This window comes from Gymnodraco acuticeps, unplaced genomic scaffold (genome assembly GCF_902827175.1).
Source record: "Gymnodraco acuticeps unplaced genomic scaffold, fGymAcu1.1, whole genome shotgun sequence".
Taxonomy (NCBI): domain Eukaryota; kingdom Metazoa; phylum Chordata; class Actinopteri; order Perciformes; family Bathydraconidae; genus Gymnodraco; species Gymnodraco acuticeps.
Genome location: NW_022991967.1, coordinates 48,802 through 68,194, shown reverse-complemented (window position 1 = coordinate 68,194; position 19,393 = coordinate 48,802). Strand labels below are relative to the sequence as shown.

The 19,393-nt window shown below is 41.2% G+C and overlaps 1 protein-coding gene across 1 annotated transcript; it reads left to right on the top strand.

Annotated features, from left to right (window-relative positions):
* Positions 1-8,458: 8,458 nt before the first annotated feature.
* Positions 8,459-17,780, top strand: atf4a (activating transcription factor 4a). The gene is made up of 4 exons (XM_034200786.1): positions 8,459-8,700; positions 11,716-11,877; positions 12,177-12,404; positions 16,435-17,780. Exons 2-4 carry the CDS (start codon positions 11,832-11,834, stop codon positions 17,427-17,429), a joined length of 1,269 nt encoding a protein of 422 aa, XP_034056677.1. The 5' UTR covers positions 8,459-8,700; positions 11,716-11,831; the 3' UTR covers positions 17,430-17,780.
* Positions 17,781-19,393: the final 1,613 nt, after the last annotated feature.

Below are 19,393 nucleotides of genomic sequence, written 5' to 3'. Positions count from 1 at the left end.
GCAGGAGAGGACTCTTTAAAGTAGAGACACTACATACTGATATACACCTGAACATCAGCAGGAGAGGACTCTTTAAAGTAGAGACACTACATACTGATATACACCTGAACATCAGCAGGAGAAGACTCTTTAAAGTAGATACACTACATACTGATATACACCTGAACATCAGCAGGAGAGGACTCTTTAAAGTAGAGACACTACATACTGATATACACCTGAACATCAGCAGGAGAGGACTCTTTAAAGTAGAGACACTACATACTGATATACACCTGAACATCAGCAGGAGAGGACTCTTTAAAGTAGAGACACTACATACTGATATACACCTGAACATCAGCAGGAGAGGACTCTTTAAAGTAGAGACACTACATACTGATATACACCTGAACATCAGCAGGAGAGGACTCTTTAAAGTAGAGACACTACATACTGATATACACCTGAACATCAGCAGGAGAGGACTCTTTAAAGTAGAGACACTACATACTGATATACACCTGAACATCAGCAGGAGAGGACTCTTTAAAGTAGAGACACTACATACTGATATACACCTGAACATCAGCAGGAGAGGACTCTTTAAAGTAGAGACACTACATACTGATATACACCTGAACATCAGCAGGAGAGGACTCTTTAAAGTAGAGACCCTACATACTGATATACACCTGAACATCAGCAGGAGAGGACTCTTTAAAGTAGAGACACTACACTACTGATATACACCTGAACATCAGCAGGAGAGGACTCTTTAAAGTAGAGACACTACATACTGTATACACCTGAACATCAGCAGGAGAGGACTCTTTAAAGTAGAGACACTACATACTGATATACACCTGAACATCAGCAGGAGAGGACTCTTTAAAGTAGAGACACTACATACTGATATACACCTGAACATCAGCAGGAGAGGACTCTTTAAAGTAGAGACACTATATACTGATATACACCTGAACATCAGCAGGAGAGGACTCTTTAAAGTAGAGACACTACATACTGATATACACCTGAACATCAGCAGGAGAGGACTCTTTAAAGTAGAGACACTACATACTGATATACACCTGAACATCAGCAGGAGAGGACTCTTTAAAGTAGAGACACTACATACTGATATACACCTGAACATCAGCAGGAGAGGACTCTTTAAAGTAGAGACCTACATACTGATATACACCTGAACATCAGCAGGAGAGGACTCTTTAAAGTAGAGACACTACATACTGATATACACCTGACATCAGCAGGAGAGGACTCTTTAAAGTAGAGACACTACATACTGATATACACCTGACATCAGCAGGAGAGGACTCTTTAAAGTAGAGACACTACATACTGATATACACCTGAACATCAGCAGGAGAGGACTCTTTAAAGTAGAGACACTACATACTGATATACACCTGAACATCAGCAGGAGAGGACTCTTTAAAGTAGAGACACTACATACTGATATACACCTGAACATCAGCAGGAGAGGACTCTTTAAAGTAGAGACACTACATACTGATATACACCTGAACATCAGCAGGAGAGGACTCTTTAAAGTAGAGACACTACATACTGATATACACCTGAACATCAGCAGGAGAGGACTCTTTAAAGTAGAGACACTACATACTGATATACACCTGAACATCAGCAGGAGAGGACTCTTTAAAGTAGAGACACTACATACTGATATACACCTGAACATCAGCAGGAGAGGACTCTTTAAAGTAGAGACACTACATACTGATATACACCTGAACATCAGCAGGAGAGGACTCTTTAAAGTAGAGACACTACATACTGATATACACCTAAACATCAGCAGGAGAGGACTCTTTAAAGTAGAGACCCTACATACTGATATACACCTGAACATCAGCAGGAGAGGACTCTTTAAAGTAGAGACCCTACATACTGATATACACCTGAACATCAGCAGGAGAGGACTCTCTAAAGTAGAGACACTACACACTGATATACACCTGACATCAGCAGGAGAGGACTCTTTAAAGTAGAGACACTACACACTGATATACACCTGAACATCAGCAGGAGAGGACTCTTTAAAGTAGAGACACTACATACTGATATACACCTGAACATCAGCAGGAGAGGACTCTTTAAAGTAGAGACACTACATACTGATATACACCTGAACATCAGCAGGAGAGGACTCTTTAAAGTAGAGACACTACATACTGATATACACCTGACATCAGCAGGAGAGGACTCTTTAAAGTAGAGACACTACATACTGATATACACCTGAACATCAGCAGGAGAGGACTCTTTAAAGTAGAGACACTACATACTGATATATACCTGAACATCAGCAGGAGAGGACTCTTTAAAGTAGAGACACTACATACTGATATACACCTGAACATCAGCAGGAGAGGATTCTTTAAAGTAGAGACACTACATACTGATATACACCTGAACATCAGCAGGAGAGGACTCTTTAAAGTAGAGACACTACATACTGATATACACCTGAACATCAGCAGGAGAGGACTCTTTAAAGTAGAGACACTACATACTGATATACACCTGAACATCAGCAGGAGAGGACTCTTTAAAGTAGAGACACTACATACTGATATACACCTGAACATCAGCAGGAGAGGACTCTTTAAAGTAGAGACACTACATACTGATATACACCTGAACATCAGCAGGAGAGGACTCTTTAAAGTAGAGACACTACATACTGATATACACCTGAACATCAGCAGGAGAGGACTCTTTAAAGTAGAGACACTACATACTGATATACACCTGAACATCAGCAGGAGAGGACTCTTTAAAGTAGAGACACTACATACTGATATACACCTGAACATCAGCAGGAGAGGACTCTTTAAAGTAGAGACACTACATACTGATATACACCTGAACATCAGCAGGAGAGGACTCTTTAAAGTAGAGACACTACACTACTGATATACACCTGAACATCAGCAGGAGAGGACTCTTTAAAGAAGAGACACTACATACTGATACTGTATACACCTGAACATCAGCAGGAGAGGACTCTTTAAAGTAGAGACACTACACACTGATATACACCTGAACATCAGCAGGAGAGGACTCTTTAAAGTAGAGACACTACATACTGATATACACCTGAACATCAGCAGAGAGGACTCTTTAAAGTAGAGACACTATATACTGATATACACCTGAACATCAGCAGGAGAGGACTCTTTAAAGTAGAGACACTACATACTGATATACACCTGAACATCAGCAGGAGAGGACTCTTTAAAGTAGAGACACTACATACTGATATACACCTGAACATCAGCAGGAGAGGACTCTTTAAAGTAGAGACACTACATACTGATATACACCTGAACATCAGCAGGAGAGGACTCTTTAAAGTAGAGACCCTACATACTGATATACACCTGAACATCAGCAGGAGAGGACTCTTTAAAGTAGAGACACTACACACTGATATACACCTGGACATCAGCAGGAGAGGACTCTTTAAAGTAGAGACACCACATACTGATATACACCTGGACATCAGCAGGAGAGGACTCTTTAAAGAAGAGACACTACATACTGATACTGTATACACCTGAACATCAGCAGGAGAGGACTCTTTAAAGTAGAGACACTACACACTGATATACACCTGAACATCAGCAGGAGAGGACTCTTTAAAGTAGAGACACTACATACTGATATACACCTGAACATCAGCAGGAGAGGACTCTTTAAAGTAGAGACACTACATACTGATATACACCTGAACATCAGCAGGAGAGGACTCTTTAAAGTAGAGACACTACATACTGATATACACCTGAACATCAGCAGGAGAGGACTCTTTAAAGTAGAGACACTACATACTGATATACACCTGAACATCAGCAGGAGAGGACTCTTTAAAGTAGAGTACACTACATACTGATATAACACCTGAACATCAGCAGGAGAGGACTCTTTAAAGTAGAGACACTACATACTGATATACACCTGAACATCAGCAGGAGAGGACTCTTTAAAGTAGAGACACTACATACTGATATACACCTAAACATCAGCAGGAGAGGACTCTTTAAAGTAGAGACCCTACATACTGATATACACCTGAACATCAGCAGGAGAGGACTCTTTAAAGTAGAGACCCTACATACTGATATACACCTGAACATCAGCAGGAGAGGACTCTCTAAAGTAGAGACACTACACACTGATATACACCTGGACATCAGCAGGAGAGGACTCTTTAAAGTAGAGACACTACACACTGATATACACCTGAACATCAGCAGGAGAGGACTCTTTAAAGTAGAGACACTACATACTGATATACACCTGGACATCAGCAGGAGAGGACTCTTTAAAGTAGAGACACTACATACTGATATACACCTGAACATCAGCAGGAGAGGACTCTTTAAAGTAGAGACACTACATACTGATATACACCTGGACATCAGCAGGAGAGGACTCTTTAAAGTAGAGACACTACACTCTGATATACACCTGAACATCAGCAGGAGAGGACACTTTAAAGTAGAGACACTACATACTGATATATACCTGAACATCAGCAGGAGAGGACTCTTTAAAGTAGAGACACTACATACTGATATACACCTGAACATCAGCAGGAGAGGATTCTTTAAAGTAGAGACACTACATACTGATATACACCTGAACATCAGCAGGAGAGGACTCTTTAAAGTAGAGACACTACATACTGATATACACCTGAACATCAGCAGGAGAGGACTCTTTAAAGTAGAGACACTACATACTGATATACACCTGAACATCAGCAGGAGAGGACTCTTTAAAGTAGAGACACTACATACTGATATACACCTGAACATCAGCAGGAGAGGACTCTTTAAAGTAGAGACACTACATACTGATATACACCTGAACATCAGCAGGAGAGGACTCTTTAAAGTAGAGACACTACATACTGATATACACCTGAACATCAGCAGGAGAGGACTCTTTAAAGTAGAGACACTACACACTGATATACACCTGAACATCAGCAGGAGAGGACTCTTTAAAGTAGAGACACTACATACTGATATATACACCTGAACATCAGCAGGAGAGGGACTCTTAAAGTAGAGACACTACATACTGATATACACCTGAATCATCAGCAGGAGAGGACTCTTTAAAGTAGAGACACTACATACTGATATACCACCTAGAACAATCAGCAGGAAGCGGACTCTTTTAAAGTAGAGAGTCACTACATAACTGATATAACACCTGACAGCATCAGCAGGAGAGGACTCTTTAAAGTAGATGACACTACATACTGATAATACACCTGAACATCAGCAGGAGAGGTACTCTTTAAAGTAGGACATCTACATACTGTATACACCTGAACATCAGCAGGAGAGGACTCTTTAAAGTAGAGACACTACATACTGATCATACACCTGAACATCAGTCAGGAGAAGGGACTCCCTCTTTAAAGTAGAGGACACTACATAGGCTGATATAGCACCCTGAACATCAGCAGGAGAGGACTCTTTAAAGTAGAGACACTACATACTGATATACACCTGAACATCAGCAGGAGAGGACTCTTTAAAGTAGAGACACTACATACTGATATACACCTGAACATCATCAGGAGAGGACTCTTTAAAGTAGAGACACTACATACTGATATACAACCTGAACATCAGCAGGAGAGGACTCTTTAAAGTAGAGACACTACATACTGATATACACCTGAACATCAGCAGGAGAGGACTCTTTAAAGTAGAGACACTACATACTGATATACACCTGAACATCAGCAGGAGAGGACTCTTTAAAGTAGAGTCACTACATACTGATATACACCTGAACATCAGCAGGAGAGGACTCTTTAAAGTAGAGACACTACATACTGATATACACATGAACATCAGCAGGAGAGGACTCTTAAAGTAGAGACCCTACATACTGATATACACCTGAACATCAGCAGGAGAGGACTCTTTAAAGTAGAGACACTACACACTGATATACACCTGGACATCAGCAGGAGAGGACTCTTTAAAGAAGAGACACTACATACTGATACTGTATACACCTGAACATCAGCAGGAGAGGACTCTTTAAAAGTAGAGACACTACACACTGATATACACCTGAACATCAGCAGGAGAGGACTCTTCAAAGTAGAGACACTACATACTGATATACACCTGAAGATCAGCAGGAGAGGACTCTTTAAAGTAGATACACTACATACTGATATACACCTGAACATCAGCAGGAGAGGACTCTTTAAAGTAGAGACACTACATACTGATATACACCTGAACATCAGCAGGAGAGGACTCTTTAAAGTAGAGACACTACATACTGATATACACCTGAACATCAGCAGGAGAGGACTCTTTAAAGTAGATACACTACATACTGATATACACCTGAACATCAGCAGGAGAGGACTCTTTAAAGTAGAGACACTACACACTGATATACACCTGGACATCAGCAGGAGAGGACTCTTTAAAGTAGAGACACTACATACTGATACTGTATACACCTGAACATCAGCAGGAGAGGACTCTTTAAAGTAGAGACGCTACACACTGATATACACCTGGACATCAGCAGGAGAGGACTCTTTAAAGAAGAGACACTACATACTGATACTGTATACACCTGAACATCAGCAGGAGAGGACTCTTTAAAGTAGAGACACTACACACTGATATACACCTGAACATCAGCAGGAGAGGACTCTTTAAAGTAGAGACACTACATACTGATATACACCTGAACATCAGCAGGAGAGGACTCTTTAAAGTAGAGACACTACATACTGATATACACCAGAACATCAGCAGGAGAGGACTCTTTAAAGTAGAGGACACTACACACTGATATACACCTGAACATCAGCAGGAGAGGACTCTTTAAAGTAGAGACACTACATACTGATATACACCTGAACATCAGCAGGAGAGGACTCTTTAAAGTAGAGACACTACATACTGATATACACCTGAACATCAGCAGGAGAGGACTCTTTAAAGTAGAGACACTACATACTGATATACACCTGAACATCAGCAGGAGAGGACTCTTTAAAGTAGAGACCCTACATACTGAATATACACCTGAACATCAGCAGGAGAGGGACTCTTTAAAGTAGAGACACTACACACTGATATACACCTGGACATCAGCAGGAGAGGACTCTTTAAAGAAGAGACACTACATACTGATATACACCTGAACATCAGCAGGAGAGGACTCTTTAAAGTAGAGACACTACATACAGATATACACCTGAACATCAGCAGAGAGGACTCTTTAAAGTAGAGACACTACATACTGATATACACCTGAACATCAGCAGGAGAGGACTCTTTAAAGTAGAGACACTACATACTGATATACACCAGAACATCAGCAGGAGAGGATTCTTTGAAGTAGAGACACTACATACTGATATACACCTGAACATCAGCAGGAGAGGACTCTTTAAAGTAGAGACACTACATACTGATATACACCTGAACATCAGCAGGAGAGGACTCTTTAAAGTAGAGGCACTACATACTGATATACACCTGAACATCAGCAGGAGAGGACTCTTTAAAGTAGAGACACTACATACTGATATACACCTGAACATCAGCAGGACTCTTTAAAGTAGAGACACTACATACTGATATACACCTGAACATCAGCAGGAGAGCACTCTTTAAAGTAGGGACACTACACATACATAGACACAAATATACATATACACACATTTGGAGGTAGAACTAAATATAATATATATATATATAGTCTTCTTATGTTTAGTGTATCAGTTATTTTTAATATAATACATTATGCTTAAGACCTGTTTAATTTGGAATAAAACAAATAAATGATTATTTAATATTCTTTCTTTGCATTTTCGTTACATATTATAAACAGAAAAGCTCTTTTAGGACATGACATGTAAAATAAGAGTCAATATTAGGAATAAAACATCTCCTAATTCCGTCCTTACCCCTTTTTTCCCCAATGTTTACATTTTGCATTTGACCTACATCTGAAGTAAGGGAGCCCTCATGTAGGTTTAAAGCTACATATGGATCTATTTTGTCAGCCGTGTTGACGTAATGAATCCAACCAATCACAGGCCAGAGTCGTGTAGCGTCATCACAGCAGTGTGTTTGTGTCTGGTTTGTGTTAACTGCCCTGTGAAAAGTGTGCTAAAGAGTTAAACTTGAATTAAAATAAGAAATACTTCACCGTCAGCAGGCAAACCCTCTTTTTATTGGACTTTTTTTCTCAAATGTTCTTGTGTTCATTTAAATAACTTCTTCTCTTTGTTATCTTTTGTTTTATTTCATTTACTATTCATTCGTGTGTCAACTGATTAAAACTGCCCGGCTGCGCTGCCACAAAATCAAGCGCAGCCCGCGGACTGATACCGCGGAGGAATACACACGGCGGTGCTTCGGCTCTATATATACTAGCGTGACTCCCTACACCTCGTCCACTCTGTGTTCTCCAGTCTTCGTTCATTCAGGTTCAAATATAAACACCGACTCTCTAAGTTAATTCAGATTTAAATGTGAACACCGACCCTCAGTAAAATCTATCCCCGCTAACATGGCAATTTAACGGCGTGCAGCGGCTCTCCTGCATTGGCAATAACCCGGCTGTGCAAAGGCAAAGTGCACTGGCTATTTCTGGCAACATGGCGTAAGTATTGTTCTTTATATCTTCATTTATATTGGCAGTTGCGGGTGTCAGTATCAAATTACAAACTGTCAGTTGAAGTTAGAACAGTTGCTATTTCTGGCAACATGCCGGATGTATTTCTCTTGTGTTTATTATTATAACTTGGTTTTTACACAACGAGGAATCTGCCTTGGTAAAAACTGTTTAAAGGTGTTAAGAAATGTGTAAAGTTGTTGTGCTTTTATACGTTTTTTGGACAATTTTTAACTAGAATTTCATGTCCTTAGGAAAATATAAATACTGGGGACATTTTGAGAAAGTGACATTTGTGTATAAAATATCTTGCCAATATAATCAAATTATTAATGTTCGTTTTGTTATCCAATTCAATGCCATATCTTATCCTATCATATATTAAGACTGGGATGTTTTGCTCATTATAAGTTAACAAAATACTGGAAAGCATCCCAACATATTTGAAAAGAATAAAATAAATTATAAGAAAATATGTTCTAATGTTTAAATATCCGAATTACAAAAGGAGCATTTGTATTTAAATCTAAATGTAATCATCCGTGGTGTGAGAAACAATGGGGGTAAATAAAAAGCAGAGGTTTCTATCTCTTTGTGATATAATTATTTAAATATTTAGGGGAAATATAAGTATTAATATCGACATTAATGTTGTGAATATTTCCTGTTTTTGGGTGTCAGTGTCAAATTACACAAACTGTCAGTTGGAGTTAGAACGCTCGCGAGACAGGCTTTAACGATCGTCTTGCTATACTTAACTGTCAAACCCCCTATTTTAAAGTCATTTATTCCACATTTAAAACACAGTTTGAGTGATTTTAAACACAAGTAATGTTTGAATAATGAACAAATGACAACGTGGCGTGTCCAAAATGGCGCGCTGTATTTTTTTGTCTTTGCTGCTCTGTTGTGAAAATGGCGGTTACCCTCCCACATCTCGCCGTCACGTATGAGATGGGACTACCGGCCAGAGCATGACCAAATTAGGCAATGTTATCCCCCGGTGGAGGGCGGGGCGTTTCTTCTTTTCTACACAGCTTTGTCACCTCAGAGGAACGGATTAGCCCAACATTAGCCTCCCTTCCCCCACATGCTAACAGCATTAACGAGACCAGAGGAGGGAGAAGTACTCTGATCTGTACTTGAGTAAAAGGAGAAGTACTCAAATCATGTACTTGAGTAAAAGTAGAAGTACTCAGATCTGTACTTGATTAAAAGGAGAAATACTCAAATCATGTACTTGAGTAAAAGTAGAAGTACTCAGATCTTGTACTTGAGTAAAAGAAGTACTCAGATCTTGTACTTGAGTAAAAGTAGAAGTACTCAGATCTTGTACTTTAGTAAAAGTAGAAGTACTCAGATCTTGTACTTGTGTAAAAGTAGAAGTACTCAGATCTTGTACTTGAGTAAAAGTAGAAGTACTCAGGTCTTGTACTTGAGTAAAAGTAGAAGTACTCAGGTCTTGTACTTGAGTAAAAGTAGAAGTACTCAGGTCTTGTACTTGAGTAAAAGTAGAAGTACTCAGATCTGTACTTGAGTAAAAGGAGAAATACTCAAATCATGTACTTGAGTAAAAGTAGAAGTACTCAGACCTTGTACTTGAGTAAAAGTAGAAGTACTCAGACCTTGTACTTGAGTAAAAGTAGAAGTACTCAGATCTTGTACTTGAGTAAAAGTAGAAGTACTCAGATCTTGTACTTGAGTAAAAGAAGAAGTACTCAGATCTTGTACTTGAGTAAAAGAAGAAGTACTCAGATCTTGTACTTGAGTAAAAGTAGAAGTACTCAGATCTTGTACTTGAGTAAAAGAAGAAGTACTCAGGTCTTGTACTTGAGTAAAAGTAGAAGTACTCAGATCTGTACTTGAGTAAAAGTAGAAGTACTCAGATCTGTACTTGAGTAAAAGGAGAAATACTCAAATCATGTACTTGAGTAAAAGTAGAAGTACTCAGACCTTGTACTTGAGTAAAAGTAGAAGTACTCAGATCTTGTACTTGTGTAAAAGTAGAAGTACTCAGATCTTGTACTTGAGTAAAAGAAGAAGTACTCAGGTCTTGTACTTGAGTAAAAGTAGAAGTACTCAGATCTGTACTTGAGTAAAAGGAGAAATACTCAAATCATGTACTTGAGTAAAAGTAGAAGTACTCAGACCTTGTACTTGAGTAAAAGTAGAAGTACTCAGATCTTGTACTTGTGTAAAAGGAGAAGTACTCAGATCTTGTACTTGTGTAAAAGGAGAAGTACTCAGATCTTGTTCTTGAGTAAAAGGAGAAGTACCAGAGTGTACAGTAAAAGTCCTGCATTCAAAATGTTACTCAACTGAAAGTACTAAAGTATTAGCATCAAAATATAGTTAAAGTAGCGACAGTACAAGTATTCATTGTGCAGATGAGATAAATATGATAATCTTTTTAGATAAACAAAAGTCCATAAAGTGCACACTTAATAAAGCTTTATTCATACAGCACGTGCCGCTCAAAGCGCTTTTTTTTTCTTTTAATGTTTATTTTATTAGCTTTTCTTTTAATGACTGATTTTAAATGCCATTTTCTTAATCTCTTTCATTTTTTGTAAAGCACTTTGAATTGCCTTGTGTTGGTGCTATAAAAATAAACTTGCCTTGCCTTTACAAGATGACACATCACAAGTAAAAACACACAAGAAATTCCCCTCAGATTACCTGTTAAGAACTTTAAAAGGTACATGCAGCAAAATATAACATTTGATCAGGTTCATCGACACAAGGAGGTAGAAGGTGTGATAATACAAATAAAATAAATAATAGTTTCTCTCCGACAGATAAGACAGAAGACAAGTGAGTCGATGCAACAATATAAAACAAAGTGAACATATCGGTACAACAGAAATAAATAAAAAAAGATTAAGACCTATAAAATAAATAAAACAAAACAAAGGTAGATAAATAATAAAGACGAAAAGAACATTTAAAGTGTGGGGTTGCTAATCTAAAACGATGTATATAACCCATTTCCCTTTCCCCCAGGTCTCTCTCGGCAATCACCCTCAGCTTTGCTGCCGTCGACAGCAGGCCCGACCGCCTCCACTCGATACCGGACTCCTTTTTATTTCTATTCTCCCTGAAAACCCAGAGCAGCCGCGATGACGCTCTGCCTGGCCTTGGAGGACGTGGAGGCCCTGAACTTAGGTTAGTGTCGTTTCCACAAGGACACTCATTTATACTGAGCCTTTAGTTGGGTAACAAGTGGGAAAGTGTGTTTTATTTACTTGCACTATTTGATCTGTTTTATTGAACAGTATATTGATATATACCAGATGGATGTTCTTAGTTCAGGTGTTTAGCAGTCTTGTAGGATGAAACTGTCCCCGAGTAGTCTCAAAGTTGTAATGGTAAAACTCCAGCTGAGCACCAGGCAGCATGTGCTCGACAAACTAAATCAATATATTGTTTCAGGAAGTAAGATGTTAACGGCCCCTCGTCTACAGGGCCCTCCTTTCTGACGGCTGACCCCATGGGGCCCCTTCTGGACCATGAAGACGAAGAAGCTCTCTCTCCCTCCTGCTATCTAGAGGGGAAGGCTCCAGCTTCGCCCCCCCTCTCTTTCTCTTCCTCCCCTCCCCCCTCCCACGCCTCTCTGTTCCTGGGTACCAAAGCCTCCGAGGACCCCCTCGCCTGGCTGCTCCACGCCCCGACAGGAGCAGAGCACTGCAGCGGTGAGAGACCATTTATCTGTGTATTTAGAGTAAATACGCTTCAAGGTTTCCCCGGATACTCAAAGTCTTCTTAGTTGGTGTTAAAATGACAATCAATATTTAAGAAGTGTTTAAAAGTAGGGCTGTGCATCTTCACTGGTCTCACGCTTCGGTTCGATATCCTGATGCATCACAATGCGTTGCATCCTCAATTCTCTATATTACTGCACATGGCTTCTGTTTCATCAATGAATACATGCAGTCAATTATTTAGAAAGGCGTCAGAGATCAATAACATAAATGTCTTGACATTAAATTATAAACCAAAATAAACCAATTGTGTCGGTCTAGCCTCCCTATACCGTATCTGTGTGTGAAATTGTTCCATCCTCAAAAACTAATGCTCCTGCGGTCGAGATGCATCTTCTAGCAACGCTCTTCTGTTAACCAGTTAAGCCCTGAGCCTGTTTTTCAGGTTTCAGCCTCGAAAATGCCACTAACACAACAAATGATATATCTTCACTTCTAAAAGGGGTAAATTAATAATTATTTTTCTCAAAGCAAGGTTACATCTGTGAGTTGGATGTAGAAGTGTCAGAATCAATATAGATGTTTTTATTTTAAAGTAAATTCAGATGGAACATAGTAAAAACATGTAAATTCTATTGTCCAACTAAAAAAAAAACCTTTACTTGTAGTGAAAACCACCCTTGCATGATGGGTTAGTAGACTAAAAGCTTTAGGAATCCAAACTATAACATATAATAAGTACCCTGTATCAAGATTGATGCAAAACAAGTGAAATTTGAGAAAAAAACCTTTTTAGAGAGATTTAGAAAAATAAAGTCTAAGCGGACTCACCTCTGGGTAATTTGGGAACCAACAGTTCCATTTGAACTTTTTCACTGTAAAAATCATTTTATTACTTTGAATTATCACTATAGGTATTCATTCCATCCAAATACAACTGTTGTGAAAAAAAATTAAATAAAACATAGGCTTACTCTTACAGTGAGCCTCTGAATTAGCCCCGAGCGAAAAATGCTAACCTATTACTGCACCGAAAATCACTCCTCGCTCCCTTATTACTTATCCTAGCTGCACATCCAACACATTGTTTATGATCGCAAGGAGACACAGAATCTAACGGTGCCCACCTGAACAGCCAACACTGAAAGATACAAACTTGCGACGTTATCAACAAAAACGTACATCAAAACAAATGGCGCTAGCGCTAATGCGCTAGGCTAACAATGACTTACCTTCCTCGTTGTCTGGTCTAAACTGGTCTTCAATGGCATTAAAACGATAAAAACGATGATGTAGTTAATCCATAGATTAATATCCAATGGGGCTGTGTCCCCTTTGAAATGTTCTGATAATCTATAAGCAATAAAACTGCAATTCCGTTATCTGCTGTCCGCTCTGCGCTCCGTGCGCTCTGGGTCCTGCTGCATTTCCTGCTTCGTTACGTTGTAAACAATAAATGAAGTCGGCTGCGTAATGTACTTAAGTTGGCTGCCATTCTTTATAATTTGCGCAGGACCATATCTCTGGAACCCATTGGTCGATTCGTGTGATTTACACCTTTTTCTTAACCATCAGAACCAATAGAATCGATGGGCAGTTCCCAAATCTACGTAAACATTACCATAGCGGACGTAATAGAGAAGCAAACGAAGCATATCTGAAAGTGCAAGCCTGGACGGCAATACTTTATACCGAGTATATTGCCATAAATATGATGATTGATTATCAGTAAAACATTCTACGTGACACAAAGACATTGGATTAACCTTGAGATGCGTTTTTATTCCGTTGAACACAACTTTTGATCACAAATCAAAAAAGGTAAGACGTAATTATTGTAATATTTTTGAAACCGGATGTTGTTTACTTTCTCTTTTCTGGCTGATAGCTCCAGGAATTCAAGGTCGGACAGTGATGACATTACATGTGTGGAATCTGTGGAGTCTCAGCTTTAAATCGTATATCTTGTTTGTGCAGTTAAGATAGTAATAAGGGCATTTCTACCGTGTGTTGTGTGTAAAAAAGCGTTAGCATTAGTTAGCATTTTTTCGCTCAATGCTAATTCAAAGGCTTGGTATTACTCTTGTGTTTTTTTTAGCTAACAATTGTTCTTATTGTCAGTTCGCGGAGTTTCTTACCTTTAAAAGGGTATGACACATTAATAGTTTCAGAAATGTTAAGAAGCCCTGAGACATGTGAGAAAAAAAAAACTGTGGGAGGGGTCCACTGGGGGGACCTTCGGGCTTAACTGGTTAAAGAAAGGACACTGAATGTCCTGAATGTGGCATCACTAACATGACTTGAGTCTGAACACAGCAGACAACAGGAGTGTTTACAACAGCATATCAAAACTAGGGGGCGGGGTTTGGAGCACTAGAGAGGAGACGGTGATCGCGGAAGCTTTCCTCCTGCCTTCACAAACTGTACACACGTATATATCGTCTGAAAATAGCAAGAGGACGTTCACTCTGCAATCCAAGACTTGATTAAATCCACCAAAAACCTGACATGACGACAAAAACATAACTCGATGTGTCTGAGCCGCAGCGACACGGGCTGATTCAGAGCGGGTCATTCTGCTGTTGTTGCTGGAGAACGCAGACTGCTCCGTGTTTGGAGCCGCTGTCACGTCCGTTCCCTGATCTCTGCGTCACCGACCGGTTTGATGGGAAAAAGAAAAAAAAAAAACGTTATTGTCTAGCCGGAAGATCAGGAAGCAACGTGACTACGCTATAATCGATTATGTTCTGTCTCTGCATCGATGCAGAATCGTCCGCATCGTAGAAACGATTCATTTCAACACCTCTGTTTAAAAGGCAGAATACTCCATTTATTCTAGTGGGGAATTGGGTTCTTTATATAAAGACAATATTGAAATAACATGTTTAACTAAAACTGGAATAAAAGAGATCTCACAATATGGCATCCAGACAGCTATAAAGTGTCTTGTATTAAATTAGGAAAAGTCTTAAACCTTCCTTGCGTTGTTGGAGACCTAAATCCTACCAAAGGCACCAGAGGATTGGTAGCACTGAAGCCCGTCAACAGAGACTGATGGGTCATCATTACCTGGAAGCTGATTTGAAAGTAAGGTTAGAAACTCCTTCAGTGAGCGGTGAGAGGAGACTGGTGAATGCTTTACGGCTGTTTGGTGTCAGTGGATCTCCTGAAGCTTTGACGTGTCTCCAGATGGTGAAGCTAATTGCTCTCAAGGTCACTGTCCCTCTATTTAGGGTCATTCCTCCTTCTGAGCTGAAGTCCTTTGAAGGTCGTGGTACGAAAAACGAGTTGCATGACAATCAAGGACCGGCCGCGGTATGCGTGGGTGTGTTCGGTTGTGAAAAACAGTCATGGTTTAGGGTGTGTGTGTGTCTCCCTGTGGGTTGTGTGTGTGGTCTCTCTCTCTCTCTCATCCTCTCTCACTCTCGGTCTCATCGTCTATCTACTCATCCCTTCTCCTATCTCTGCCTCCTCTCTCCTCATCTCTCTCTGTGTTTGTGTCTCTCTCTCTCTCTCTCTCTCTCTCTCTCTGTGTGTGTGTCTCTCTGTGTTTGTGTGTGTGTCTCTCTCTCTCTGTGTGTGTGTCTCTCTGTGTTTGTGTGTCTCTCTCTCTCTCTCTCTCTCTCTCTCTCTGTGTGTGTGTCTCTCTCTCTCTCTCTCTCTCTCTCTCTCTCTCTCTCTCTCTCTCTGTGTGTGTCAAACTGGTTTAGTTAAAAGTGGCGTTTCTCAGTGACGTGTTCTTTGTTGTAATGATTGTGGTTCTTGGCGTCTGTTAAAGCCAACGGCTGTGAGACTCACGTTTTAATTAACGTTTGAGGTCATTATTGAACGTCAAACAGATTCCAGCATTTCAGTGATCAATCAAAGACGCCGGTCAAATCAGTTTGTTATTTGATAGATTGGTTTGTACAGCTTTTCTGCGGGTCATTCCTAAAAGGGTTTGAATAGTCTTAAACGTCGGCTAACACGATGGTCATGTGGTTCTGTGTATATAAACTAAAGGACTCTCCTCTCTCGGCAGATGATGCGTTCGCTGGCATGGACTGGATGTCGGAGAAAATCGACCTGAGTGAGTTGGACCTGGAGTCTCTGATTGGCTCTGACGACTCCCGCGAGGAGCTGCTGGCCTCCCTGGACCCCCACATGGACCTGGACGCCTTCCACTCCTCCCTCCCTCTGCCCTTGGACCCCCACCTGGACGCCTTCCACTCCTCCCGCCCTCTGCCCCTGGACCCCCACCTGGACGTCTTCCACTCCTCCCTCCCTCTGCCCCTGGACCCCCACCTGGACGTCTTCCACTCCTCCCTCCCTCTGCCCCTGGACCCCCACGCCTTCCACTCCTCCCTCCCTCTGCCTCTGGACCCCCACCTGGACGCCTTCCACTCCTCCCTCCCTCTGCCTCTGGACCCCCACCTGGAGGAGGAGGTGGTGCTGAAGTCCGAGCCCCCCTCCCCTGCTTTCACCCTGGACCTGGGGAGTGAAGAGGACGTCCTGGATGTCCTCTCCTCCCCCGTTGTACTCCCCTCTCCTCCCTCCTCAGGCCACATGTTGGTAGTGAACGCTCTCTCCGATCAGCCAATCAAAACCTCTCCTCCATCCAGCGACTGTGAGAGCGACTCAGGCATCGAGTCCTTCACCGACTCCCCCCCTCGCCTCCTTTCTTCTCCTCCAACTCCAACGCTTCCCTCTTCCTCCAGGACCAAGCCGTACTCTAAAAAACCAGAACCTTCCTCCTCTTCCTCCTCCTCCATCTCCATCAAAATGAAGTCGGTGTCCGGCGCTCCCAAGGTGGTGGAGAAGAAGCTGAAGAAGATGGAGCAGAACAAGACGGCGGCCACTCGTTACCGGCAGAAGAAGCGGGTGGAGCAGGACCTTGTGAGCGAGGAGTGCGAGGAGCTGATGAAGAAGAACGAAGCTCTGGAGGAGAGAGCGGAGGCCATCAGCCGGGAGATCAGGTACCTGACGGAGCTGATGGAGGAGGTCCGGCGGCGCCGCAACAAGAGCAAGGCTCTGTGAAGAGCGGCCGGGGGGGTTTATAGCCATCGCTACAACCAAAGGGTTCCTCAGGAGATACAGTCGGGGGAAGGTCCCTCAGCTCCCACAATGCACCTCTGCACTAACCGTTTGCCGTTCCCTCGCTTCAGTGAACCCCCTTCTCAAGAGCTTCAAGTCCAGAAAGGGCCTCGACACCTCCACCAGTCCCTGATGTTAAACTGCGTGCGTGTGTGTGTGTGTATATAGTGTTTCCTCCTGTGCTGCAGATATAGAAGCTCCTGTTATTGATCGCAGGGTAATCCTGATCGTGCTGCTGATCGCCTTGTAAAAATGCTTTGCTCCTCTTTTCTAATAAATATCTTTCAGTGCTCAGCGACGTGTCGGTGCTTTACTGATTCCTGCTGCACACACTAAGAGGAAGACGGGCTGTGTTTGGTATGAAACGAGTCTTACATGTTATCCTCGATGCTAAGACGTGCAAAGGAAAACATTTATCAATCCTTTTTAGGATGTACAGTCGCTTAAAACAAACTACCCTCTTCATTGACCTCTCGCATTAAAAGCAGAGAAGAACCAGAAATAATGTGTTGTTTAAATGACGTTTCCGTCAGCAGGAGCCTGGGGTATCGAACCGAAAAGCATCCTTACGTTTGAGAAGCTGGAACCGAAGCATTGATGAAAAGACAGAATATAAGAAGTATAACTTATAAACTTAAAGTGAATCAATGTGTAAACATGTTGGACCATGAAAGTGTTATCATTTGATGCTGATATGAGAAACGCAGTCAAACAAGCGTTTCTGAGTGAGTATAGTCATTTAAATATGTACACGTGTTCTCTGGACGCCATTTGAATGTGTAAATAAATACATGGGGAATATGAAGAGTGAGGCAGATCCTGATGGGCCGGTTCCAGTGTTTGTTCCTGCAGAGAGAACACACACTTCCTGTTGGCTGTGTGTGTTCGGAGAGAAAGGTGTGTACAGAGTTACACTCAGAAGATGAGACATGCTGTAGTTTCCTAAAGAACAGTGTGAACATTTAAAGGCAACACGTTTACGAATGAATTTTTAAGTAGAAATGCAAAATATGATGGCATTTAAAAACAGGCATTAAAGAGACAGTAAATAACAACACGCTCTAACAGAATAAGACCGGTTTGAAACATAAGAATGAAAGCAAGTCTTCAGGAACACAATATAACTTTAATAATATACACACGTCTTGAATAATGATGGTAACACAACGATGTAATGTTCTATAGCATTGATCCACAAACGGCATCACGGATAGTTATTATTAAACAAGACAGATGTGTTCATGCATGTTCTTTGTGTCGCTTTGAATATTGAATGTTTAAAAGTGATTCTAGGACTTCTCTTCATTCATAATATATAGATATATAATACAAAGTAAATGTGGTTTTCAAAAGTCCTAAAAAGTTCTGTGAGTGTTCAAACTCTCTTACGTTAAGCTGGCAGACAAGTTCAAACTGGAACACTTTCAAGTGTGTGTGTGTGTGTGTGTAAAAAGTGCAGTCTCACTTCTCCGCCTGCAATCCTAAGTGTCAGGAAACGAGAGCGAGAGAAACATCTGGAGAGAAGAGTTTACGAGAAGCTCAGAAACTGTGAAACCAGACAGACATGTTTCACAGACCTGTGTGTGTGTGTGTGTGTGTGTGTGTGTGTGTGTGTGTGTGTGTGTGTGTGTGTGTGTGTGTGTGTGTGTGTGTGTGTGTGTGTGTGTCCAGTGATGCATCCTGAGACTGAAAACAACTTGCTGTAGTTTCTCGTGAGACTCACACTTGTGTGTCAGAGAGCTATGTAAATTTAGTCTGCAGTAAAACACACACACACCCCGCCCGCCCACCCACACACACACACACACACACACACACACACACACACACACACACACACACAGTAGTGAGGCCTCGCCTTCCTGAGAAAGAGATAAAGACGACCGCTTTATTATGACCTACTAAAG

Excerpts from the sequence above, each read along its gene's own strand:
- atf4a (XM_034200786.1), top strand. The coding sequence starts at position 11,832 with ATGACGCTCTGCCTGGCCTTGGAGGACGTGGAGGCCCTGAACTTAG. Across the intron at positions 11,878-12,176 it reads CGTGGAGGCCCTGAACTTAG|GGCCCTCCTTTCTGACGGCT; the intron begins GTTAGTGTCGTT and ends CCTCGTCTACAG. Across the intron at positions 12,405-16,434 it reads AGGAGCAGAGCACTGCAGCG|ATGATGCGTTCGCTGGCATG; the intron begins GTGAGAGACCAT and ends CTCTCTCGGCAG.